This window comes from Saccopteryx leptura, chromosome 1 (assembly GCF_036850995.1).
Source record: "Saccopteryx leptura isolate mSacLep1 chromosome 1, mSacLep1_pri_phased_curated, whole genome shotgun sequence".
In the NCBI taxonomy this organism is placed as follows: domain Eukaryota; kingdom Metazoa; phylum Chordata; class Mammalia; order Chiroptera; family Emballonuridae; genus Saccopteryx; species Saccopteryx leptura.
Genome location: NC_089503.1, coordinates 39,627,920 through 39,654,067, shown reverse-complemented (window position 1 = coordinate 39,654,067; position 26,148 = coordinate 39,627,920). Strand labels below are relative to the sequence as shown.

General features: G+C 48.0%; 1 protein-coding gene across 2 annotated transcripts in view; it reads left to right on the top strand.

The window, feature by feature from the left end:
* The first annotated feature begins 15,864 nt into the window (after nt 1-15,864).
* NELL1 (neural EGFL like 1) overlaps nt 15,865-26,148 on the top strand; it is an 845,221-nt gene continuing 834,937 nt past the window's right edge. For both annotated transcript variants that reach the window (XM_066364424.1, XM_066364414.1), the window contains exons 1-2: nt 15,865-16,048; nt 25,108-25,236. In XM_066364424.1, the coding sequence (XP_066220521.1) occupies nt 15,994-16,048; nt 25,108-25,236 (184 nt within the window). In that variant the 5' untranslated portion in view covers nt 15,865-15,993. The remainder of the gene's footprint in view (nt 16,049-25,107; nt 25,237-26,148) is intronic.

Here is a 26,148-nt window from a genome sequence, read left to right as displayed (position 1 = left end):
TGAGCCTCTGCCGTTGATACTGGGTGGGGTGGGAGAGGCAGGTTCCCAAACGATCCGCAGCTTTTCCAGTTTGAAAGTCAATGAAAAGAGCGAAAATGAATTAGCGTTCTCTCGTGGGACCTGTACGTGTGTGTCAGGACAAGTAGTTGGAGGATTTTCTCTCTCACTTCCTGGCTAAAGCTTGAGTCTGAAGCTGGATGTCAACCCAGTTTCTGCTAATTATTGCTATTGTGATGGAAAGAAGTGTGTGTGCGTGTGGGGGAAACCCCATGGATGCTGCCGGATTTGTTTTGAACAAACTGCAAGTGAACGTCACTGTGAGAATGGGGAGCTCCTTGCCAGACAGCGTGTTTTGCAGCTGGGAGCAGCTGCACTGATGTGCATGATGACGGTTTGTCCAGTTAAGACCCAGTAGCTGGTACCAGAGCAGCTGGATTCCCCCCCCTGTTTTCCCTCCAGTTTCCAAGTTTTATATACCGTTTTCGTAAAGCTGAAAGGTTCTGGATTTATCTGGAAACGGTTACCTTGGCTTTAGTTTTGCCCACGTCTAGAGTTAGGTTCAGCTTGCAGGCTCTCTTAGCAGAGATGTGTCCAGGACCCGAGCTGTTCCGGTCGTCACGGCTTGCCCCTCCCGCAGACTTGGCTGGGCACTAAGAGTGGTGAGATGTCTGCCTGTGGCCAGATGGGTGTTTCCATGGTATGTTAAAATGCACAGTCAGTTGGAAGAAAAAAAAGTGTGAATGAATGAAAAGAAAATGAACAGTATCGTCATAAACTGGCACTTGAGAGTCTGTCTGAACACTGAGGGGAAAAATGAGTTGTTGAGGACACACTTTTACTGGTTCCTGTGCAGAATGTGGGGGATCTTCCACTTGTAAGACTGTTCCCTAACACCCACAAATGCCCGAAGCCCATTCTGAGTTTTAAAAAAAGCCATATGTTAAAAACAGTAACCCTATAATATCCTTAAAGGAGAAAAAAAAAGCGTATTTCTTAACTATTGCTGTTGTGGCTTCTTATACAAATATTTGTCTAGCATATTAGTAACTTGATCTTTAGGGCCATGTGTTTGTCGTGTATAAATGTGTCCAATCTTGTCTTTTTAAAAAAATTTTTCTTTATGTTTATTTATTGCATGAAACCTGTGGTCAATGCAAATCAGTGACCTTGATGTCTTTGAAATTTCCAATGTATTTTTAATATGTAGGAGATGTAATCAACTTGCATTCCAGTGAACAGCACTTTAAAAAGACATTTAACACTGACTATTAAATGGATATAAGACTCCCGTTGTCTTGATGCTGATGTTGCATTGGAGTTGAGTTTGCCTGTAAGTTCTCACTGTTATCTACGTGTGCCTCAGTGCTTCCTGATGACCTTCACCTGTCAGCATGGTTTTCCCATGCCTACAGTGAAGCTGTTTCTCTCCTGTTTGTGCTCTTGGCTATCGGTCATTGTCCTCTTCCCAGAGACTTGCACAATAACTGTTTGCTTATTGTATGTGAAATGGCAAGATCCTACCGCTGCTGTCACACCTGGGTTTGGGCGTAGGACACACATCTTTACGGCAGATGACTCAAGCGAGGGCGTGCTGCGTGGCAGGTTGTCTTGCAGGGAAAGAAGTTCAGGGTCAGTGAGTGAGCGTTTCTTCCGTTTCACACCGGGAACCATGCAGAAAACCTCCAGGCTGCGAGCAAAATTTTGGGTGATTTAGTCCTGGTACTAATTTCTCCCTACGATTTGTAAAAGCGAAGCTTCCTGTCCCTCCCAGATTTTGCGTCAGTTGTACAGACAGACTGAGTAGTTTTGAATTGGGATCTGCGCTCAGTCAGCTCTGAGCAGCCTGCAGCCAAAGAGAACGTGTTTGCAGATCGGGCATTCATTGATTGCCTCCGAAAACAAGCAGCGGTTTGATTTGCCTGCCGTGGATTAAATACATCTTCAGGTAACCATTTGCCTTATAGGTGTATTTTATTGTTAGGATGATACTTAATAATTTATTAGAAACTGTTTTGTCTTTCATTTTTTGGTCTTTTTTTTTTTTTTTTTTGCACTTTATTATGGACCTATCATGAAATAGGTTTATTCTTAAATTGCATACTTGGCTAATGTCCTAAATGTAGGCATCTTATGTGGTACTATCGCCTATGAATAAAGATATGTTCCCTAATCAGGTCCTTATATTTTTTCATTAACTGTACATGAAGAAAATATGTTACAAATGATGCATCATATATAAATATATATATTATAGAGTACATATTAGAGACTGACTATTATTCATTTAAGAAGTCATTATTCTTGAGGCCCTACCTCAAAGTTTGTATTTATGTATACAAATGCAATTTACTGTACTATATATTTGCTTCTTATATACGGATATAAATTAGAATTTATCTTAATGTATGAGTTCACAAAACCCTAAATAAACATCAGTGTTTAAAACACGATGATCACAGTGTTGTGTCTATTGCAAGCCCATCACTCACACTCGTTTCTTTCTTAACAAATGGCCTTCAGGTACCTCCAGGATTAATCAGTTTTGCTGGGAGAAAGCTAGAACAAAAATGGAAAACTGCCCTCCTGGGTAAATAAGATGTGCACTGCTGAAGAAACAAATATTAAATTGTCATAGTCTTAATGATCAGAATTACACTATTGTTTGCTGAATTATTGATTACCCCTTATAGCAGGGGTCGAGAACTTATGGCTTGTGAGCCAGATGTGGCTCTTTTGATGGCTGCATCTGGCTCGCAGACAAATCTTTAATAAAAAATAATAATAACATTAAAAATATAAAACATTCTTATGTATTACAATCCATTCATTTCCTACCACTCATGTTCATGGTTGCAGGTGACTGGAGCCAATCACAGCTGTCCTCTGGGACAACACCAAATTTTTACTGGATAATGCGTAAAGTATAGAGGTCATTGTATGGCTCTCACGGAATTACATTTTAAAATATGTGGCGTTCATGGCTCTCTCAGCCACAAAGGTTCCCGACCCCTGCCTTATAGGGAAGGACAGGGAGGGAGGGACAGCATCGCTAGAGGGACTGGACAAGTTAAATGCTCAGGTGTTTTCGTGATCACATTGTCAGTCTTCAACACCACTTGACTTCAGCAAACATGTACACAGATCCTGCATTGGGTTCGACCCCAGGCAAAACCAAATTAAAAAAATAAAACAGTCCTAGATCTCAAGGAAACCAGAAACTGGTCGTAAGACTATTCATATGAAACAGACATACAAATCAGTAAGTGCCATCTCACCCCTTTTAAGTGGATGGAACTGCCAGGTTTCCTGCCCAGAGATGGGGCCTGAGCTCTGGTGTCATGTGTAGGGACTGGCGACTGGGCATTGCTGTCTGACCATGTCCACCCCAGAGCTTGATTCTGCTCTCCTCAAGTGAACATAGCACACTCACAACCACGAGCTGGACCACCTTTGGTGGGAAAAGAATGCCCTCCCAAACTGATGCTGAGAAACCACAAGCTAAGATCATGCATGTCCATCCTGTGGAAATGAGACTTCCACCCACACCGAGGCTTGTTCGTTACACAGCGCACTTGGGAGGGCAAACTGGGCGGCATTGCTGAACTCAGCGTAAACCCTTCATGGAAAGAGGCAGAAGGCACTTCATGGGGCCAGAGTTCAGTGCTGGCTATCACTCTCGATTTCCTTCCTAAGATCCCTTTCCTCAGTTGTATTTTCTTTTAACTTTTTATTTGGAAAATTCTCAAGCATCCATACAAGTGGAGAGTATAATGAGCTCCCACATCCATGTTACTCAGTTTCAAAAAACTAACAACTCATGTCCAAGTTTATTTCATTTATCCCTCTCCCCATGCTGAATGGAGACTCTTTTCTTTGGAGTATATCCAAATAGGTTCCAGATAACATGGAATTTCACTTCAAAATCTTCTGTTGTGTGCATATGTGTTTATGTTAATATCTCTTACCTATTGATATTTCTTATTTAAAAAATTTTAAATTACAATTAACATTCAATATTATATTAGTTTCCAGAACACAGCAAAATGGTTAGAGATTGGCCCTGGCCAGTTGGCTCCATGGTAGAGCATCTGCCTGGCATGTAGATGTCCTGGGTTCAATTCCCATTCAGGGCACACAAGAGAAGCGCCCATTGGCTTCTCAACCCCTCCCCCTCTTGCTTCTCACTCTCCACTCCCTCTCATCCCCTTCTGCAGCCATGGCTTGATTGGAGCGAGTTGGACCTGGGTGCTGAGGATGGCTCCATGGCCTTCACCTCAGGTGCTAAAAAGAGCTTGTTGCTGAGCAATGGAGCAACAGCCCAGATAGACAGAGTATTACTCCCTAGTGAGCTTGCTGGGTGGATCCCCATCAGGGCACATGCAGGAGTCTATCTTTGCTTCCTCTCCTCTCACTGAATAAAAAAAAATGGTCAGACATTTATATAACATACAAAGTGATCCCCTAATTCAGCCTGGTACCCACCCTGCACCATACAGAGTTATCACAGTATTATTGACTATATATCCCTATGCTGTACTTTACATTCCCATGTGTGTGTATTCCTTTTAAATAGTTCTTCTCTCCCTAACTGGGGATGATGACAAAATGTGGGACACTTTAAGGTCGCACATCGATAGCAGGACCAACCTACTCTGGGCAGTCAAAGAGGGGCCCAGGGGTCTGTGAGGAAGGAGACAGACTTTCGCTGTGCAGCCTTCCATCTTGTTTTCACTTGTTTAGCAACAGTCCCCCCCTCAGGACTTGCAGCTGTGTTCTTGCTCCTGCCGCCTTTGACTCTTCTCTACTTTTGTTGGTGCTTCCTTCCTCCTCCTTCCCAGACGTCCCTCCTGGAACTGCAGACTCAGAATCTCACAGTTGCACAGAAGTCCAGCACAGAAGTCATTTATCCTAGCATCTCTGATATACAAGTGCTTCTACAGCAGTCTGTTTTGTGGGAACTGGATTTACAAAGAGATGCGTGTGAGATGAGTAGTCTGTCTAAAGAGTTACCCTGGGGGCTCTTTACAATAGAAAACTCCTCCAGTACCTTTAAAGCAGCTCATCTTGATAGAAATCGGGATTGCGTCTCCAATTCACTCTGTAAAACAGAGACCCATGTGTGGTTTGGGCCTCTCCTTTCTTGCCTTTTTGTGTAATCTGTAACTTTATGGGAATTTTGATATTACAACACATTTAACCCAGTCCTATTCCATTTCAGGAAACTTCTTCAGATGCTTGTAGGATTCAGAAAAAAATAATGACGGGAATATAGCGTAGGTCCATACTGAAACAGAATCACATTTTCATCATTCATTGATCCATTCACTCATTTATTTCTCATGCTATATCCAGTGCCTCAATTATTTGTAGGTTTCTAGTACCTAACAGTTTGTGACACATAGTAGATACTCAACGATGGCATTTTTAAATTGAGTAAATGTTGAGTATTGTCTGTACAACAGACATGTTACATGTGCAAGAAAAACATGAATAAGACTAGGTCTCTCCCTCCAGGTTACCCAGCGGGTGCGGTTTTAAGACAGGTACACACATTGCTGTAATACACAGTGGAAAGAACTGAGGGCCACAGGAGAATTTAGGACAAGGACATACTGGGGGGGGGGCGGGGTGCAGAGAAAGAAATTTCTTCTGACTGTGAGAATTAGACAAGACTTCATGAGATAGAGACAGGGGGAGGGTTTTAAGTGTGAAGAGGGTGTTAGGATCAGTGTTCCAAGTGGATGAAAATAAATGTTGGCTTGGGGATAAGACAGACCACTTTAACTAAGAGTGATGAACGAAAGTGGAAAGTAGAGTATATGCTTGTGAGAAGTGAGAACGAAGGCTGGGAAGGTAGTGTAGAACTTGACAGTCAAATGCCTTCAATGCCAACATAAAGCATCTACACGCTGCCTGACAGGCCACAGGGGACCAAGGCAGTTCCTGAATAGTGGAGAGAGATCTCCTAGGGGAGGCAGTGAGGCTGCCAGAGACAAAGTGCAGTGCTGGGTTCAAGGTCCAGCTCTATTTCTTATCAACACAGTCTCAGTTCTCTCATTTGTAAAGCCGGGACAATTATACCCATCTCACAGAGTTGCTGTGAGGATTAAATAGGAATTTGTATATGAAAATTTAACATCACAGGTAAATGTCAGGTGTTTATCATTAGAGCCAGCTCTGTGCATTTGGAATATTGACCTGGTCTCGGTGTCCAGGACAGACTGCAGTAGGGAGAGACTTGAGGCAACAATACTGGTTTGTGCAAAAAACCAGCCTTTTCAAAATGTTAGACATGAACTCCAAGACACCAGGTCATGAATCTGGAAGTATAGGAGTTCTTTAGCAGGTAATCTCTTTTCTGACTCATGTGACAGGGGCCACCGGGGGTTATATTTAAAATTTAACCGTCAGCATGGAGATGACACCAGCTAATAGGAAGGGACACGGCCGTGAGGTCAGAGCATGGTCCTGGAGACACTGTCCAGCCTCGAGCTGCCACGTTAGTTCCTGGATGGTGGCAAAGGCTCAGAGTCCCAAGGAGCTGCTGGGGTTGGGGGAGGAGATCCCAGGGCTCTGAGCCTGGGTAGTTTGTATCCCATTACTCAGCTCCTCCTGCCTTGTTCCCTCAGAAAGCAGAGGCTGAGGCACAGTCAGTTTGCACAGTTTGCCTCCAGACGGCCTGCTGTAGCCATCCCACACTGGTGTTAGGGACACGTGCCCAGGGAGAGTGTGGGCCCTACGTTTAAGGTTGCATGAATTTACTCTTTCTTGGCTGAGGACTTTGAGACAGATCATATTTTAAAAAATTACTCTGTCCCACCTGCTCCAAAGTGGAGAACACTGCCGAGCGGGGCCCCTGCCGTCTCGCTGTGCATTCTCTCTCTTTTCTTGCCCTTTTGCGAGTGCTCCATAACCCTCCACGCCCTGTGTCTTGAGGCGAGGGTAAGAATTACAATGGACCTGCACCAGAGCAGTGTCGGCGTTTTGCAAATAGGAAGTGTTGTTGAGACTGAGTTTCTCTGAATTTTGCCTCCTCCCTTTCTCAGTCACATCTCTGACTTTAGCGTGGCTGTCCCCTCGCCAGAACGAGATGTTTCGCAGCCCCCTGGCAGCCAGGCATGGCAGAGGGATGGCACTCCTTTGCCCTGCCACCCTGCGTCACAGCCAGGCTCTGTTCTCCTACAGCCAGGCTCTGTTCTCCTACAGCCAGGCTCTGTTCTCCTTGCGGGCGGGCGCCTGGCCTTGAACAGCATGTGAGCAGCGTGACAGTGCGCCAGTTTCGAGTCTCGATCTTAGGAGACCTGGCCTATTTTCACTTGCTCATCTGTGCCTCTGTGTGTGGTGAGATGAACTTGTCCTGGCTGGCGCCCTGGTCTAAGGCAGATGGAAGACAAAAGGGACTGAGTCACCGAACTGACACACAGACCTGCTGTCAGCTGTGGAATGAGCACAGCCACTCTGGCCCGGAGCAGGAGTGCCCGGCTGAGGATGGCCTGGGTGAGCTGAGTCCTGGCGAGCATGCAGGTATGTGATGATAAATACCCCGTGATGTGCCGCTGGAATGCTGCGGTGGGTGTGTATACATCAGTAGTTAACAGATCCGCAGGGAGTGGCCATGTGACTAGGTTGTGCTCCAGTGTAAGTGGCAGTGGTACAGGGGACTCCTGGTCATGCTCTTCTCCCTCTCTTCACTCTCCTCCATGTTTGCTGCCTGGAATGTGGATGTAATGCCTGGGTACCAGCAGCCATTCAGACCGTGAGGATGATAACTACATGCTGGGGGCGGGGGTGAAGCAGAGGTCTGGGAAGGAGCCTGGCTCCCTGAGGACTTCACAGAGCCACCACATGCAACCTGCACTGCCCAGCTCCCGAATTCTTCCTCCTCAGAGAGAGTGAAACAGCTCTTCTTTCAGTTATTGTCATTTAAGAGTTTTTCTGTTATATGAAGCCAGATAGAATTTTTACTCATATAAGTAATAAAAAAAAAACTGGGATGACTGAAAGGAGGCCCAGGGAACTACTAAAAAAATGCCGGAGACTTGAGTGTCCTCTTGTTGGTGAGGACAGTTTTTGTGGCCCATGACTCCGGAAAGTAGTCTATTGTAAAAGCATTGGAAAGGACTATTTCTGTTTTATGTAGATGGACAGAGCCAGTCTCACGGCTTGATGTCCTAGGTTGTTGCCTACAGTAACTGGAGCAGGCTCTCCCTATTTGAAATCTCTCTCCCACTGCACAACCATGTGGCTTGAAACCCGCCCACCGCGTGCTCACTGCCTTGGGCCAACAGGCCTGCGCAAGGGAGCTGTCCTTTAATGAGGAATGGCCAATCTCTTCTAGCTCAGTGTCAGCATAAAGGGATACCTTCCTCCTAATTTTCCTGCAGCATGATGGCAACAGTGTTGAGCACATGGGACTTTTACTAAGAATAAAGGATCATCTTAAACACTGAAAAAAACACCCCAAACCCAACCCTGGGCATGTACTTTGTGGGCAGTCCAGGACCACTGGGCGATAGATAGAAGGACCTATATATATGGAGGACAGTTTGACAGTTGACCAAGGGGGTCATCTCTTCCCCACACTTTTGGTTTCCATGGTGAGAGATTTTCCTTAAACACTGCTGGCCTCTTACCACACTCCCTACTCTCTCACTCCTATGGAAGAAGGAGACGGCCATTGGTCCTCATTTCTCAGTGAGTTCCCTGTCACTTTCTCTCTTTGTCCAGATCAGGGGGAGCAGATGCCTGTGCTGGGGCCCAGCCTGGAGGGAGGGCAGCTGGCCGTTTCCGTCTGGCTCTCACGTTAGGCTGTGCTCTTCCAACACTGTCTATTCTCCGAAATGGGGTGCGGGGCCCCTGCTCTTTTATTTCTCGGTCGGTCAGAACTCATGCAGGGAACAGGGCGGCTCCTGACTGGGCTCCCACGGACCGCAACAACGAGACTGGATTCACAGGTTTCACCCCTGGAGAAGCAACAGAGCTTGGCATTTACGGGCACACAGATTGTGCTGATATGGTGCCTGGGTGTGAAGCTTGGGCCAGGCGCTTGTTTGGGAAATAGCTCAGTCTCCATATCTGTAAAACAGGTATAAAAATCCCACCTACCTGAGTGGGTTGTTCTGAGGACCAAGTCCACAGTAGCACCGAAAGTAGAACCCACACACAGTTGCACTTAATAATGGAATCCTTCTTTCTTTTCCAGCCAGGGTGGGTGGGGCGAGGCCAGCTTCCAGGACTTGTCAGAGGGCAGTGCCTCCCCCAGGCTATGGCAATGACCAACACATGCTCACGCAGCACTTAACAAAACCTGGATACGTGTACCTTGGCTCTTGTCATCAGAAACTGGAAACTCACCTAAGATTGTTGATGCTATGGATTAGGAGGGTTTCATCCAAAGAGTTATGAGATGCCTTTATCTCTATGTCTGTGTAGATTTTCCTGTTTGTCTTCCTGCATATTTATACCTACCTTTGTTCTAAGAAGTGAGTGAAGCTATAAGACAGAAGGACAGTCGCTAACTTAGGAAAATACGAGTCCTTCTAATTTGGATGTCATTGAAGTTGATTGTAGTAGTAATTGGAGTCGAGAATACATTTTTCACATAGAACTCATACATTCGCATAAACACAGAGGTACATGCAGATACATTCATTCAACCCCTCTTTATGATTGCACGTACGTTTCAGGAGATGAACATGCCCAGCCCGGTCAGGCTTGCGCAGTTCCTCAGCCTCAGGCCTGCTGTGTTTGTGAGGGGAACTTGCGTGTGTTTGCACTTCCCCGGGCTCTGCCAGCACTTTGCCCTGTTATTCGTTTCCTCGAGCCGCCATAACAAAGCACCGCAAACCAGAAGGTTTAAAACAGGAGAAGCTTAGTAGCTCACAGTACTGGAGGCCAGAAGTCTGAAACGAAGCTGTTGGCAGAGTCCCACTCGCTCTGAAGCCTCTTGGGGAGGACCCTTCCTGGCCTCTTCCAGCTTCTGGTGGCCCAGGCACACTGTGGTCTGCAGCTGTGGCAATTCTGTGTCTGCCTTTGTCGTCACATGGTGTTCTCCCTGTGTGTCCCTGTCTTCCCATGGCATTTTCCTCTTCTTATAAGGACACCGGTAGTATTGAAATTAAGGCCCACTAATGGCCTCATCGTAACTGGATTATAGCTGCAAAGACCGAATTTCCAAGTCAGGTGAGGTACTGGGAGTTAAGACTTTAACATACATATATTTTTTTTTTGGGGGGGGGAGGCACAGTCTGATCCATAGCAGCACTATCCTGTCATTACCCCCACTCCCAGTTTGACAAGGAAAGTTGTGTGTTCACAATGGGAAGGTAGTTGAAAGGCTGTTTGGACAAGGGCGAGTGGCTTAGGAAGGGGGACTGGAGGATGGTAGATGAGATGGGGAATTTCTCAGCCTTGGCACTGCCTCTCTCTCATGAATTTAGTTTGAATCTTTAAGGAGTTTTTCTTCCGTTTCTGTTGTGGAATTTACTGCCCCACGTAGAGTCAGCAATGGAGCAGCTCTGGGGGCCAGTGGGACGAGGCCGTCATCGGGAAGACCAATGACAGTGTCGTTCTCCACGCTGCTCCCCGGGAGAGTGTGCATCGCTTCATGCAACAAGCATTTAGTGAGCTCCTGGCGTGTGCCAGTCCTGGTCCAGGTGGCGAGATACAGTGGTGAGCAAGCAAGACACAAGCGCTACTCTTGTGGAGCTTACAGTACATTGGGGAGACCATAAATGTCAATGGTTAAAGCATTATTTCAGAGACTAATCAGCACTATGAAAAATAAAGCAAGGTCAGGGGACAGAGAGGGGCAGGGTAAAGTGAGAAGCTTTTTTTAGGCAGGGTCTCCCAGAGGAGATGACATTTGAGCAGAGATTTGAGTCCTATAGAAAGTGAACCATACAAAAATTGTGGAGAGAATGTTCCAGGTAAGAGGAAGAAGCGAGTGTAAAGACCGTGAGGATGGTATGAACTTGGAATGTTTGTGGACTAGTCCGGGGTGAGTGAGGGGAAGAGAGAGAAAGGTGGGAAGGTAAGCTGGTATGTTTGGGTTTCTTTAAAATATGATGGAAAAGTGCAGAAGGAATCTGCACAGGAGTGAATCAGAACATGATCTGATGCATGTTTTAAAACGGAGACCATGACTGCTGCTGGTGCGTGTGTGTGTGAGTAAATTGTCAAGGGCAAGAGTAGAAGCAGAGAGAACCACTGGAGTCTAGGGCAGGAGCCCAGGGAGGAGACGCTGATGGGTGGAGGGAGGCGGGAGTAGTGAGGGTTGGTAAGAAGTGGTTGATTTGGGAATTTTCTTGAAGGTATCCTGACAGGGCTTGATGGCTCAGACATGGGGTATCAGGAAAGCAGGGCAGGGATGACCCTGGGGGTTATTTGGCTGGAGCCCCTGCTGAAGTCTGGTGCCCTCTCCTTAGAGAGAGTTTGGGAGGAGGGAAAAAATCAAAAGTCCTCATTTGGCCATAATTTTTTTTCAGGATCATTGAGGAAGTTTTTGAAAAACTTTTACTGAGATACAATTGGCATACCATAAAGTTCATCCATTTAAAATGTATGATTCAATGGCTTTTAGTATGTTGTGACTATCTGTGAGCGTTGCATCCATCACCATAATCAATTTCAGAACAGTTTCATTACCCTCAGAATAAACTCTGCACTCCTTGGCCATCACCTGCTAATTCTTCATTTCATATAAATGGAGTCATATCCTATTATGTGGTCCTCTGTGACCGGCTTCTGTCACTTAGCATAATGTTTTCAAAGTTCATCTATGTTGTAGCATATTTTAGAACTTCATTTCTTTTTATTGCTAAATAATATTCTAATGTGTAAATATACCACATTTTATTTATGTATTCATCAGTTGATAAATGTTTGGGCTGTTTTTTCTTTTTGGCTATTATGAACAATACTACTATGAACATTGATGTACAGCTTAGTGTGTAGACATATGTTTTCGTTTCTTTCTTATATATACCCAGAGTAGCATTGCTGGATCATGTGGTAACTTTGTTTGAAGAATCAGCAGTATATAAGGGTTCTAAATTCTCCATTTCTTTGTCAACATTTAATTATGTCTTTTTGACTGTAGCCATTCTAGTGGGTGTAAAGTGTGAAGTAATATCTCATTGTAGTTTTTTTTTTTTTGTATTTTTCTGAAGCTGGAAATGGGGAGAGACACTCAGACTCCCGCATGCGCCCGACTGGGATCCACCCGGCACACCCACCAGGGGCGACGCTCTGCCCACCAGGGGGCAATGCTCTGCCCCTCCGGGGCGTCGCTCTGCCTCGACCAGAGCCACTAGCACCTGGAGCAGAGGCCAAGGAGCCATCCCCAGCGCCCGGGTCATCTTTGCTCCAATGGAGCCTTGGCTGCGGGAGGGGAAGAGAGAGACAGAGAGGAAGGAGGGGAGGGGTGGAGAAGCAAATGAGCGCTTCTCCTATGTGCCCTGGCTGGGAATCGAACCCAGGTCCCCCGCATGCCAGGCCGACGCTCTACCGCTGAGCCAACCGGCCAGGGCCTCATTGTAGTTTTGATCTGCATTTCTCAGACGGCTAATGATGTTGAGCATCTTTGCATGTGTTTATTAGTTACTTGTATATGTTTTTTAAAGAACTGTTTACTCAGAGCTTTTGCCCATTTTTAACTGTGCTGTATTTGTTTTTTACTATTGAGTTATAATAGTTTTTAATAAATACAAGTCTCTCCATTAGGTACATGACTTGCACACTTTTATTCTGTTCTGTGGTTTGTCTTTTTACTTCCTATGGTGTCCTTTGAAGTATGTACAGATGTTTTTAATTTTGATGATATATTACATTTCAGATTCCTAAATAATAATTGGTTATATAAGTCTAGGGTTCAAATGGGAGGTTGGGGCAGGAGATAGACACCTGAGAATCATTCACATAGATAGTAGTTGGAGCCACCAGGCTGGTTGAGAACACGGAGGAGTGAGAGTGGCTGGAAGAGAAGGGGACGGCTGAACCCTGGGGCTCCCCAGCCTTTAGCCATCAGGGGAAAAGAGACAAAGAGTGATCAAAGGAAGCTCCAGGCTCCTGGAAGAACCGTGGAGGGAGGCACGCAGAAGGGCAGGGCAGACATGGGTTATGGCATTGGGTAAACCAAGTCTCATTGCTTTTTCCACTGAGTACAGGTCCCATTACAATATCCCAACATGGAGCACAGCCATGCAGGCCCTTCATTGCCACTATAGAGATTGCCTGGCCAATGCTATGAAGGTGACCTTAGCCTAGCAGGTTACACATTCAAAGTCCCCACTCGAGAAATGCACTTATAGGAAGAGATTGAAGTACTTAGTTATCTAGGAAGATTTATGACCTTGTTGAGCTGAACTCTTGTTACTGTTAATGGGTGTGATGCTGCAAAGCTTTGACAGAACATATGTCTTGCTTTATTTTTTAATGGAACATGCTAAAAACCCCATCCCACAGGACCAACTAATTATACAGAGACTTCAAGACAGAGCTCTAGAGGTCTTACCCAGACCACATTTTCTCATTGTTGGGGTCACTGGGACTTTGAGGGATTCTGGGATTTCTGAGATCAATAAAAGGCCTTTCAAAGTGACAAAAGGCTGCTCCTGCTGAGGTATATTTAAAAACTGCAGAGGAGAGAGGGAGGGCTGCCTCTCACAGCACACCATGGTTTCTGGTTGTCCCCATTCATGAGGCCTAACGGAACTTGAGGAATCCTGTTTTCTGCAAGATGTGTGATTTTAGTGTTAGCTTTAAATGTAGCACGTGCCAGGAAAGTGCCTGGGAAAAGCACCGACTCTGTAATGAGAATACATCATCAAGGCAGGCAGATCCCTTCTGGGCTTGAGCTGAATCCCAGGAGACTTGGAAATTCATCTCAGTGTTTTTTCTTTGTATTCTTCTGAAGTGAGAAGTGGGGAGGCAGAGAGACTCTTGCATGAGCCCGACTGGGATCCATCCAGCATGCCTATGGGAGGGCGATGCTCTGCCCATCTGGGGCGTTGCTCCATTGCAACCTGGAGCCGGAGGCATTCTAGCGCCTGAGGTGAGGCCATGGAGCCATCTTCAGTGCCCGGGCCAACTCTGCTTCAATGTGGAGCCTTGGCTGCCGGAGGGGAAGAAAGAGACAGAGAGGAAGGAGAGGGGGAGGGGTGGAGAAGCAGATGAGCGCTTCTCCTGTGTGCTCTGGCCGGGAATCGAACCCAGGACTTCCACAAGCCAGGCCGACGCTCTACCGCTGAGCCCACTGGCCAGGGCTCATCTTAGTCTTGACATCAGTTTACCTCTCACTCTTGCAGCTCCACTCCTAGAGTGGGCAGCACTTTTTTTTTGCTGAACTTCTCTCCTTCTACCTCAGCTGTCAGGAGCTCGCATTTACTGCTTGCTCTCTTTTTCATGTGCCAAAGGACCGCAGTGTAAGGGGCCAAGTGGGACAGAGGCTTGCTGACAGAACTATCCAGAAAAATAGGTCAGAAGTCAGAGGAACATGCAGGTAAAACCTTCTCTCTTAATAAGCAGTGCTGCTAGTTTGGTGACTTCCAGTGGGGACCCCTGGAATCGTAGTTATGTAGGGCTTAAGAGTATGGGAGGTGAGATGGGGTACCACAAGTCACAAAGGAGAGTTGTTCCAAGAAGTTTCCCTCTCCTCCTTTCTGTCCCCTGTTGAGTTTATCAAAGGGGTAGTGTGAGCGCCCAGAGAGAGTGACCCAGTGTGAGCTAGCTGGGGAGCTTTAAATCATGTCGGGCTCATTGGGTATAAATCAGAGGTTCTTGTCATCTGATTTCATGACTTTGCATCTAGTTATAAATAGCATTCTTGAATGGAAGTGACACCGTCTAATCTGGGAACTCTTTATTGGGAAGGCCAGGGTCTGGAAGGGGGTCGCAGAGACGGAGGAGGACTTCTCAACCTTGCCTGAACGTGGAAAACAAAGCCAAGCTTTTCTTGGAGTTGGGGTGGAGTGGGGTAGGGTCCGCAGGTGAAGCCAAAAAGTGACTATGAAAGCAGAATAGGGCTTTTGACAAAACCAACAAGAAAGTCACCCAAGAGGGAAAAAATGATTAGGAATTTCCCCTAAGTGGCAGCATTTGCCCTGCAGAACCGGAAGGTTTGCAAATAGTCTCCCCAGACCCCCACCATATCTGGCTCGGGCTTGGGGACCTTGATTCCGCACGCGCTGCCTCAGCGCCCTCTCGCTGGCCACCCTATACGTGTACCGGGTCAGAAGGCCCCCCAGAGAGGACAGAGAAGGTACAGGTGGTGAGCGGGGACTCAGCCATCATCCCTCGCAGGGCCCTAGGCGCTCCTCTCCACCCAGTTGCCTGAGCAAATCCCGACTAATTGTTTTCCCGAGAAGGGCGGGGCGCGCTCCCTAACACCTTCTGGGTCAGGGTTCTCCCCGGAAATAAGCCCACCCGCGAGGGCTCTGCGGTTCTTCGTCTCGGCTGTGATGAACTGTGGCAACTTCGGCAGCCCCCACCGCAGCGCCGAGACAGAGGCAGCGACGGTGGCAAGGCCAGCTCGTCTGGGCTGGAGTGCGTGAAGCAGAGAGAGTGCCTAGCGCCTCCACCTTGCTTTTGGCTGCGGGTCCCGGGACTCTAGCTCTGGTGCTCCGGGTAGTACCGGCTGCTGCGCCTGCAGCCTCGCGGGCAAAGGAGAACCCGACCACAGCGCGGAGCGCAACCTGCCGGAGTGGCCGAGCCCCGCGCTCCGCCCCAGCTCTGAGGCGAGCGCAGCCGCAGCTGGGGCCGCGGCCGGAGCCCCGTACCGTCACCGCCCGCCGTGGGGGGCGGGCTGGGGGCGGGGCGGCCGGGGCGGCCGTTCTGGGCGCGATCCCCGAGCGCAGCACCCGGCGCTGCCGATCCACCTCCCTCGCCGCCCGCTAGCAAGTTTGGCGGCTCCCAGCCCTGCGCGCCTTGGGATCAAGGCGCATTTCTTTCCTGCTGGCTTCCGCGCGCCCCGTTTGGCGGGGACCCTCGGGAGCGATGCCGATGGATGCGATTTTAGTTGTGTGGTTCTGTATGTGCACCGCCAGGACAGGTAAGAACGGGTAGGGCAATCGGAGGGATACAGGGAATGGGGCAAGTCCCTCCACTGTGCCCAGCGCCCACACAAGCTTCGGGAGAGCCGGAGCCGAGCTCGGCGCTGGTCAGAGGGTGGGTGGTGCAGCGTAGATAGGTCCCTCAGATCTCTCTGCCCTGCTCCAGGGGAAAGGGGGAGAAGTGGTACTCCCAGGCTGGAGGATGCCCCTTCAAGAGTGCCCCTTTCCGGGGGACACGGCCTCGCGGAGGCAGGATTGAGGGGCGCGGCTGAGGGAGCGCACCGTGCCTCCTGCTGCTAGTAACTGCCTTCCTCGTGGAAACCCATCGCAGGGCGGGCCCACCGGCTCCACACCCCAGAACTTGAAAGGTGTGCTGGAAACCACTCTCCCTGCGCCCCGCCGGCCAGGAAGGGGCAGCCGTGGGAGTCGCACCCGCGGAGGGAGCGCTCCGGCCGGCGGGCGCTGCCCCGACCCGCGAGGGCGCGGCGCAGGGCGAGGGCTGCTGGTGAGCCCCGGGTTTCCGCCCGCTCCGCTCGTCCCCTCCTGACTCTTCCCAGAGGAACTCCGGGAGTATTTTATCCCGGCCCCCCTCCTGGTTCCCCTGTGCCCAAGGGTCGGATGTACAATTAACGTGTCGCTGGAACGGTGGAGACAATCGGGGAGATTTTCTCAAGCTCCACGCCAGTTTTTCTTGCTCTAATTGCAGGTTGGGGGTGGGGGGTGGGTGGAGGAGGATAATCGGTGTAATTTTCTGAAATCTTCACTTCGTTCTAGCTTCAGACACGCGGTCTGAGGACTCTAAGCGCATCTCCTGCCTTCGCTCTCTCCTGTCACCCTACCGCGAATCCCGTCCCCCTCCTCCCCGGAGGTGTGGAGACCCGCTGTCAGAGGTTCCTCTGGGGTGTGGGTAGAATAGGAAATTGGCAAAATTAGGGCTCTCTGACGAGGGACGGGTGTGAGTGTGGCGAGTTTTTATTCCTACTCCAGCCAGCTCGGATTCCGCACCCCCAAACTGGGGTGTAGTCACTCCCTCTCCCTCTACCCCTTCCTTTTTCACCGCTCTGACCTCCCCTGCCCCCTTCCCAGGCTGGGCAGCCAGTTTATCCGCAGGGGACTGGGGCGAGGGGCCTGGTCTTGGCTGGCTCAGAAGTGCCTTCTGCTCGCCCCCAGGCGCCTCTCGCTGGCCGTGTGCCCCGTTGGCCCGCCCGAGGACCCCGGAGTTGGGCATAGGCGATTCCTGCTGGCTCTTGCCTTTTTTTTCCAGGAGTAAGCGGGCAGCAGGTTTGCTTTTGCTTAATGGAATAGCATTGGGTGCGGACTTCTCCACGGACGAAAGGAACCTCCATCCCTTTCCTGTCTCCATCCGTGATTCCCAACCCCTAGTCCAGCCTAGAATAGTTGCCGCTGCTTGAGTTCAGGCCCATCTGGCTGTGTTAGTCTTTTAAAACGAAGAACAGACTGGGAGAAACGCGCCCCCTGAAGATGAGGACGCGCGAGGCTAGTGCAGAGCGTGGGCTCCCAGCCCTGTGCGCGGATAATCTAGTGCTGATGGGCATTTTCCATTGGAACCCGAGAGAGAGAACGAGATGGGGGAGGGGCAGCACACCGGTCATTTCATATCCTCAGGTGCGCATCACCACCGAATATAACTCCTTTATTGTCATTACTACTTAGGAAAGTGGACAAAAGTGCCTCCATACCGGAGTGGAATGTGCGCCGGGCACACTGCCTGTGGGGACCTTTAAGAACACGGTTTTCCCCCTGCCCCACGCCAAGCTCCTTCACTCACATCTCGTAAAAATTCTGTTGTAGGGAAAAGTCACTCATGTATTTATTAATTCATTCCATAAACAGCTGAGTGTCTTGCTGGATGCCAAGACTGCTTATGCAAAGAGAAAACATCTAGTCCTAGACTCCCAGAAATGTACAGTTTAGCTGAGACTCTAGATAGAAACTGGGAAGCTTTTTTTTTTCTTTTTTACATGTATTGAGATAACATTGGTTAATAACATTGTATAGGTTTCAGGTGTACAATTCTAAAATCCATCACCTGAATGTTGAATTGTGCCCTCAGCACTCAAAGGCTAGTCTTCCAGCACCATATAGTTGATCCACCTTTACCCTCCTTTCACCTTGCAAAGAACTTTATTCTTATTCTACAGTTTGATGGGGAAGGGCTGGGAAAGAGGCGGGAGGGAGTGTAAGTTTGTTTTGAAGAAATACAGAGGAGCAATAGCAGGAATGAATTCTGGGGAGGGGTGGTGAGCGATCAGGGAAGGCTTTTCTGGGGAGGCAGTTTTCCAGGTGGACGAAGTAGGGACAGCATCCCAAGCAGAGGGCGTGGCTCAGGCAAAGGAAGGGGAGCTGGAAGGGTCTGCCCCATTGGTTGTGGCAGCAACTCAGGGAGCCTGGGTGTCTGGGCCACCTGGCACTCCTTGAACACCAGAGGCCACATGATTTTATTTTCCCCTTATAATTATTTTTTAATTAATTAATTTTAATGGGGTGACATTGATAAATCAGGGTACATATGTTCAGAAAAAACATCTCTACGTTATTTTGTGTTAAATGTATAAATGTTTTTATACATTTGATTATGCTGCATTCCTATCACCCAAAGTCCAATTGTCTTCTGTCACCTTCTGTTGTTTTTTTGTTTTGTTTTGTTTTTTTGTATTTTTCTGAAGCTGGAAACGGGGAGAAACAGTCAGACAGACTCCCACATGCGCCGGACTGGGATCCACCCGGCACGCCCACCAGGGGCAATGCTCTGCTCACCAGGGGGCGACCAGAGCCACTCTAGCGCCTGGGGCAGCAGCCAAGGAGCCATCCCCAGCGCCTGGGCCATCTTTGCTCCAATGGAGCCTTGGCTGCGGGAGGGGAAGAGAGAGACAGAGAGGAAGGAGGGGGCGGTAGAGAAGCAAATGGGCGCTTCTCCTATGTGCCCTGGCTGGGAATCGAACCCGGGTCCCCCGCATGCCAGGCCGACGCTCTACCGCTGAGCCAACTGGCCAGGGCCTTCTGTCACCTTCTAAATGGTGTTCTTTGTGCCCCTCGCCTCCCCCAATCCCTAGGCCACATGATTTCTTCTGCAGAATCATCAGAAGAATCAAAGAGAAGGGGAGGGGGCTTATATCTCAATTCTTTCACTTAGAACTTATTACAGCTGGAGGGGATATGATTACCACTTTCTAGGGGCAGCCTCTTTGATTTTGCCCGGACTATCATTTCTGAGCAGAGGCTGGTTTGTGATTAGTTATCAAGATCCAAACAGCTGCCTGGAAAGTTTATTTGTCAAGTTGGGACAATTGTTGTCTGGGCTATTGCTATTAACAGTCCAGGATGAAATAAGCGTGTGGTGCACTTAGTGAGCTGCTCAGCTCTCACTGCCTTTTAGTGGGAATGAATAGATGATATCAGACACATTTTAATTAAAGCAGCATTGCAGTGCAGTAGCAGTTACATATGAAAAGATCTAATGATAGGTGTCACAGGAAGCTGCTTCAATTGCCCATTGTTCAGAGAACTTGTTTTAGAGAATAAAGTGGAGTCGAGGTAGGAGGTGCTGGTCTCTAGTTCTTGGGGTTTTTTTTTTTTTTTTTATGGATGAAAAATAATTATGAGATTTCCAGGTACATTACTAATAATGAAAATGTAGAAGGCTAAAATAATAGCAGTAATACCACATAAGTTAATGAGCTTTCTCCAATGGATTGTAAGTGTGAATAATATAAAACTCAGTGGTTATTCCCTGTTGGCCTTCCGGCTTGTTTTAGTCAGCAACACGGGGTGGATGTAGCCCCAGGGAACAAGTGAATGCCTTTTGCTGCCACCGGCTGAAAAGGACAGATTTCCTTTCTGAAACACCTATGCTGTTGATTAACCACAAACTGAACAGAGCTGTGAACAGAGCCCCCAGCCTCTAGAGATCATGTGAAAAATATATTGGCTTATTGGAACAGGCCGAGAGCATATTCTTCAAGGATATTGGTTTTGGGGTATCAACTTCTGTAGAAGTTCAGGGGCCCAAATTCTATCAAGTGGTTGTGAAATCCTGCAGTAAAATGAGGTCTGGGAGCATCTCTCCAGCATCCTGTTCCTCTGCGTGGACCAGGAGAAAGCAGCTGCCATCATGGACAAGGAACCAGATTAGATGTACAGTGAGCGAGACCCAGGAGAGTTTGCTGGGGAGCTTCGGCCTGTTACCCTGAAGGTGGACTGAGTGGGCTTTGGCCCTGACTGCTCACTTGTGGGGCTGAGCGTCAGCCAGCAGCAGCCGGTGTGCTGGGAGATTTAGGCGAGGTTTCGAATCCTCGAGCCAGGTCCCAAGTGTCTCTACGACATTGATACTCTGCCTTCTAGGTTTTTTAAAAAAAATGTTTCTTTCCCAGAAGCTTTTAATTCCAATTCCAAGCTTCAGCCATTTGTAGAGCTGTTGTGGCCAAAGTAGAAAACTCTAATAGAGTTTTCTTGGAAAGGACAGCCGCTCCATGCTTGGACAAGAAACAGAAACATTAAAATAAAAAAAAATATTTTTAATGGAACCAACACTCATCTTATGTAAGGTTCAGGAGAGGCCATGTAAATATTGTCTTATGAATAGATTTTCTGATTCCTTAGGCATTGTGCATCGTGCTGTCTTTTACAAATGCTGCTATTCGCATGTGGTATTTTCAAAATCCTGAAGAGGGCCAGTGAAAGGAAGGGAAGAAAACTGTAACTGGAAGCTTAACTGATTCTCTTGTTCTGTTTTTATGGGATATTTTCATGACAAGAGCAGTACAGTTATTTTAAAGCCAGGGAAGCCCTTTCCGTTGTGGATCGTAGAGGGAGGAGTGAATGTACATTTAATAGTTAGATTTCACAAAGCAAAGCCAGAGAGCCTTTCCAGGTCAGTTGGGCAAGTGGAGGGGTTGGGAGGAAGTGGCCATCTATAATTTTTGTATGACTCCACTGGAGCCGAGGACCAGGGAGCTGGAATGGTCTGGAGAGCTAGTCCTGTGAAAGACGGATGCAGCAAACCCCAGATGTGCTAGGAGTGTTCACATGACTATCACTGAAATCTCAGGAGGCTGGGAAGCAGGTGTGATCATCCCCATTTTACAGATGAGGGAACCAAGGCGCCGAGAGGTGAAGGGATTTTTTTCCAAGGGCTCAGAGTCAGGAGGATGAGATAGGGCTGAAATTGGCTGTTAGTTTAGTGTTGTCTCCACAACCTTTCTGGGTTGAGGGTGCTGGGGACGGGGATTCAAGACCACAACTGGGGTGTTCTGTTAGTTCCTCAGAGTCTGTTTGGGTGCCTTTTAGGCTTGTCCAGCTGCAGGGCTCCAATTTTGAGAGATTTGGGCATCTTAAGGATAACCATTGTAGTGGGTCTTTATCCCTGCATGTCAGCTATTGCCACAACAATGTGCATAACAAGCTACCAAAAACTCAGTGACCTAAAACATTATTTTGGTTCATGTGTCTGTAGGTTGGTTTGATGTTGGCTGATTCAGGCCAGGTTTGACTGGGCATGGTTTTAAACTCAGGTAGGCTGTCTGCTTCACCTGTCTCAGGCTCTTTGGACCAGTGGACCACCAGGGCCATGTTTTTCTCACTCTAATGCCGATGGGCAAGATGACATTTACGCCTCTGCCTGTGTAACATAGCTAACATCCCAGTGACCCCATCAAGTTACACGGCCAGGCTCAAGGTCGAGGGATGGGGAGTTTACTCTTTCTCTAGGGTAGGGAACTGCGAAGCTACGCGGCAAAGGGTGTGGGTATGTATGGAAGAGGTAAAGACTTGAAGCCAGTAATACAGAGACCCACCATCCTTTCAGAAAGTTTCCTTTCCCTGAATGCTGTCCCATCCTCTCATGCTTTCCTCAGATCTCCGTGTTGCTCTGAGGTCATTGCACCCAACACAGCGGTCAGGCATCAGCTTATTAATCAACTGGGTCCTAAATTCAGGGCCTGCCATGTTGGGCCCTGTGCATGGCACTGGGACTATAGGGAAGCTTCCTTCCTCTGTGTCCAGCAAAGGGCTTATTCCCAGACCACTTTCCAAATTCCTGTCTCCAGAAAGACCAGCTTGGAGGTCCTCTGAGATCACTCTTGATTTAATTTCTGCCAGGTAGGTAGAGAGCACTAAAGATCAAACTGAAATATGAGTTCCTTTCTGGTCTTTTCCAGGAGATCACAGAACTGCTGGTAACTGTGCTCACTTGGAGAAAAACATCACCAGTCTTAACAAGAGGTTCATGTCGCAGTGACTTTGGCTGGTAGATGCCCATTTAGCTCAGTGCTTCCTTGCACACAGTAGCTACTCAGTCAGTTTTTAAATTTTTTTAAGTAAGAGGAGGGGAGATTTAGTACCTGAGGCTGAAACATTTGGACGAAGGGAGCTGTTCTCAGCACCTTGTGCGGACACTTAAACCAGTCAAGCCACATGGGAGGAAAAGAGAGAGAGAAGGGGGAGAGGGAGGGAAGAGAAGTACCTGGTCATTTCTCTTGTGTGCCCTGACTGGGAATTGAACCCAGGACATCCATATGCCAGGCTGATGATTTATTCCCTGAGCCAGCTGGCCAAGGCCCTCAGTCAATCTTTGTGAACTGAATCTGAGTGACATATGAGCAGTTTCAGGCAGGTAGGATGGAAACTTAATGGGGACATAATGTAAATCAGAGAATAGCCCACTCCTCTGCTCCTTAAACTCATACCTTAAAGACCCCCAATGATATCGCATTCAATTAGAACAATACCTGTCTCCTTGCTGTGGCTCACAAGGTAGGTCCTGCTCTCTGGCCTCATTCTATCCCCCTCCTCTCTCCCCCGCCCACTCTGCTCCAGCCACACTAGCCTTTTCTCTGTTCCTTAAACCTTCCACCTCTGTTCCTGGCTTGCACTTGCTGTTCTCGAACCCTGGAAAGCTTTCCCCCAGATGTCCTGTTCCTGGTCTATTCTCATCATACAGGTTTCAGCTCAGAAGAGCTGCCCCTGCCCATCCTTTCTTTTTTAAAATTTTTTTTAAATTTTTATTTACAGAGACAGAGGGAGAGTCAGAGAGAGGGATTGATAGGGACAGACAGACAGGAACAGAGAGAAATGAGAAGCATCAATCATCAGTTTTTCGTTGCGATACCTTAGTTGTTCATTGATTGCTCTCTCATATGTGCCTTGACTGCGGGCCTTCAGCAGACCAAGTAACCCCTTGCTTGAGCCAGCGGCCTTGGGTCCAAGCTGGTGAGCTCTGCTCAAACCAGATGAGCCCGCGCTCAAGCTGGCGACTTCGGGGTCTCGAACCTGGGTCCTCCGCATCCCAGTCCAACACTCTATCCACTGCGCCACTGCCTGGTCAGGCCATTCGTTCTATTTCTGTTTCATTACTCCATTTTCTGCAGGGCATTTACTGCTATCTCCAATGATCTTATCTGTTTGTTTATTTTTTGCCCTCGTCTCCCCCCCTCCCCCAGGAATGCATGCCCAGTGAGGGCATCTCTAGTGCCTGGCAGTGTGTGGGTTACATAGGAAGCCTCAGTAACACCTGTTGAAAAAGTATTGAACAAACGAATGAATGAATGAATGAATGGATGAGTGGAAGCATTATCTTTGGGTAAATTGGTCTTAAAAGTGCTTCACTGGCAAGGGGAACTCTTTAATCTTTGGTGTGGAGGACAAGGGGAAGCCTGAGACAAACTGAGAAGGCAGTTATAGGCACTGTGCCTTTAATTTAACCCTTGGTCTGCCTAGGCAGTGGCAGGGTTCAGCTCCAAAGAGCCTTCCCTGACCCACCTTCTGTTGACAGAAGCCCAGATTGCTGCAGCAGTCTCTATTTCATCACAGGAAGAGTAAAAAGGGGGTAGATTTCCTCCTTAAATCTGTGGGGTAGGGGCTGAAGGAGGGAGGACAGATGAGGTTGTAATAGCTCATGATGTCTTGATGAACATTCACTCAGTCTCTCTGGGACAAATTGGGCTCAAGCTCTCCAGATCTTGCCTCAGCAACTGCATTGCCATTAGACGGAAGTTGACAGCTGTTGCTGATTAAAACATTCCCAACTGTGCAGGCAGAACTACACTATTGAGATGCTAAGTGTGGATAGACACAGCCTTTATGAATGGCTTCAACTCAGTCCCTCACAGAGAGCACTGGCCTTATTAATGTGTATAATTGGAAGTCACTTTGTAGCCATGAGTGTATCATTCTGCAGAACCCCCCTGGCGGGTCTGAGACAACCTTCGAGGTTTGCCGTTTCATAGTTGGAGCATTAGGGGACTCAGGGCCATGCTTCTCTGCACTAAAGTTGTCCAGGAGTCCCTCGGATGGAAATGGACATCCGTTGTTACAAGGATTATCTTTTTTGACCAGTCCCTCTGCCTCGCTTCTCCACCAGCACCAGGCTCTCTCCATTGTCTGCCCCTTCACTGCAGGTGTTGTGTCCTGCGAGGGTGCTTGGCAAGGTCCCTGGTGACTGGGTATCAGATTTCACTTCTGTATCAGTCTCTGAAACCAGGATTCTCAGGGCCGCAGTTCTGTAGCCACCACAATCCCCAGATCTGAAGAGGCTCGAAAACCCAAAGTTCCTTCCTAGCTCACCTGACAGCAAAACCTATCTGAACTGAACTCACTTGGGGGTAAAACTAGACCTCAACTGATATGAGGCTACTTATAGTCGTTGTGTAGCCAATTAGAGGAACACATCATACCTCTTACTCCAGAAATACTGTGTTTGAGTATGGGGTACCAGTTTGGAGTTGCCTGAGGGTGTTACATAACGTGTGTTCTATTACCTCTCTAATGTGTGCTACGTTGTGACTCTGAAGGTCTTGCGGGTTTGGATTATCAATCTGTAATGAGTGGGGGAGGGGGTGGGGGAAGGGACAGAGAGACTGTAATGTCAGTAGAGTACTGGAGCAGCTTTGCCTTCCTTTTCCACCTAGCAAGACAGCATCTCCAAACACTCACCACCAGCTTCCTTGTATTCCCCACCACTCCTGGCTTCTCTTACTTGTGTTCCACAATACTGTCGGCAGTCTGCATTTTAATCCCAGGCAACTCTTTGTTCCTTTTTCAGTGCTGGGCTTTGGGGTGGACCCCAACCTCCAGATGGATATCATCACTGAGCTTGACCTCGTGAACACCACCCTTGGCGTCACTCAGGTGTCCGGACTGCACAATGCCAGCAAGGCATTTTTATTTCAAGGTAAAGGCACTTCTTCCTTCGCATGGGGCAGAGCTTGGGGAGGAGGTCTGCCCGGGGACTGTTCATCCCGAGTGTATTGGTTGGAAGATCATCTCTGCTATGTCTCTTGTGCTGTTGTCCTCAGGAATGGTCAGTAATGCTGAGGATGTTCAGATTTTCGGGGGGTAGTCTGACAGTACGAGGGGGGAACTACAAGACATGGTGAGATATTTGATTTGCAGTAAAATATTTCTCTGGGGATTTAGGTGGAGATGTAAAGTGGAATGAAGTTGCAAAGTCCTTGGGAGCCGTCGGCCAGCCGTATTCTCTTTACAGGACTTTTCTTTGTTATCTGCATATTTACCTACAGCGACACCTAGTCCTGTATCTCGCATCTGACGGATAGATCATGAGAGCGGAGGGTGTTTTAGGGGTACAGCCCAGTTGGTTCTGCCCACTAAGTTTGACTGCAGTTCATGAAATTATTCAGATAAGCATTCGACGGCAGTATCTTGTGCTTCTTAAATGCATGGGCTCCAGAACCCGACTGCCTGGGATCAAATTCCTGCCCTTCCACTAATTGGTTTTGAGACTTTGGGCAATTACTTAGCCTGACTCTGCTTGTGTCCTCATCTACAATAATTGTGCCACCTCATGGGGCTATTGCAAGGAGTGAAGCCAGTGAAGTGGTTAAGACAGTGCCTGGTGCACAGGAAACCCTCAGTAAGCGCTGGCTAGTTATTATAGAACTCCTACTGTGAACCTGACAACATGCTAATAGTAGGGTGACTGGTAAGAGGAAATAAGAAAAGTGCGGCCCCTGCTCTAAAATATAGTGAGAAAAACAGTCATTAGCCAGGGAATTATTGAATTCCAGTCGGTGTACTTACAATGAAGGGGATGTATAGGTTGTCAAATAAGAATAGTACAGTC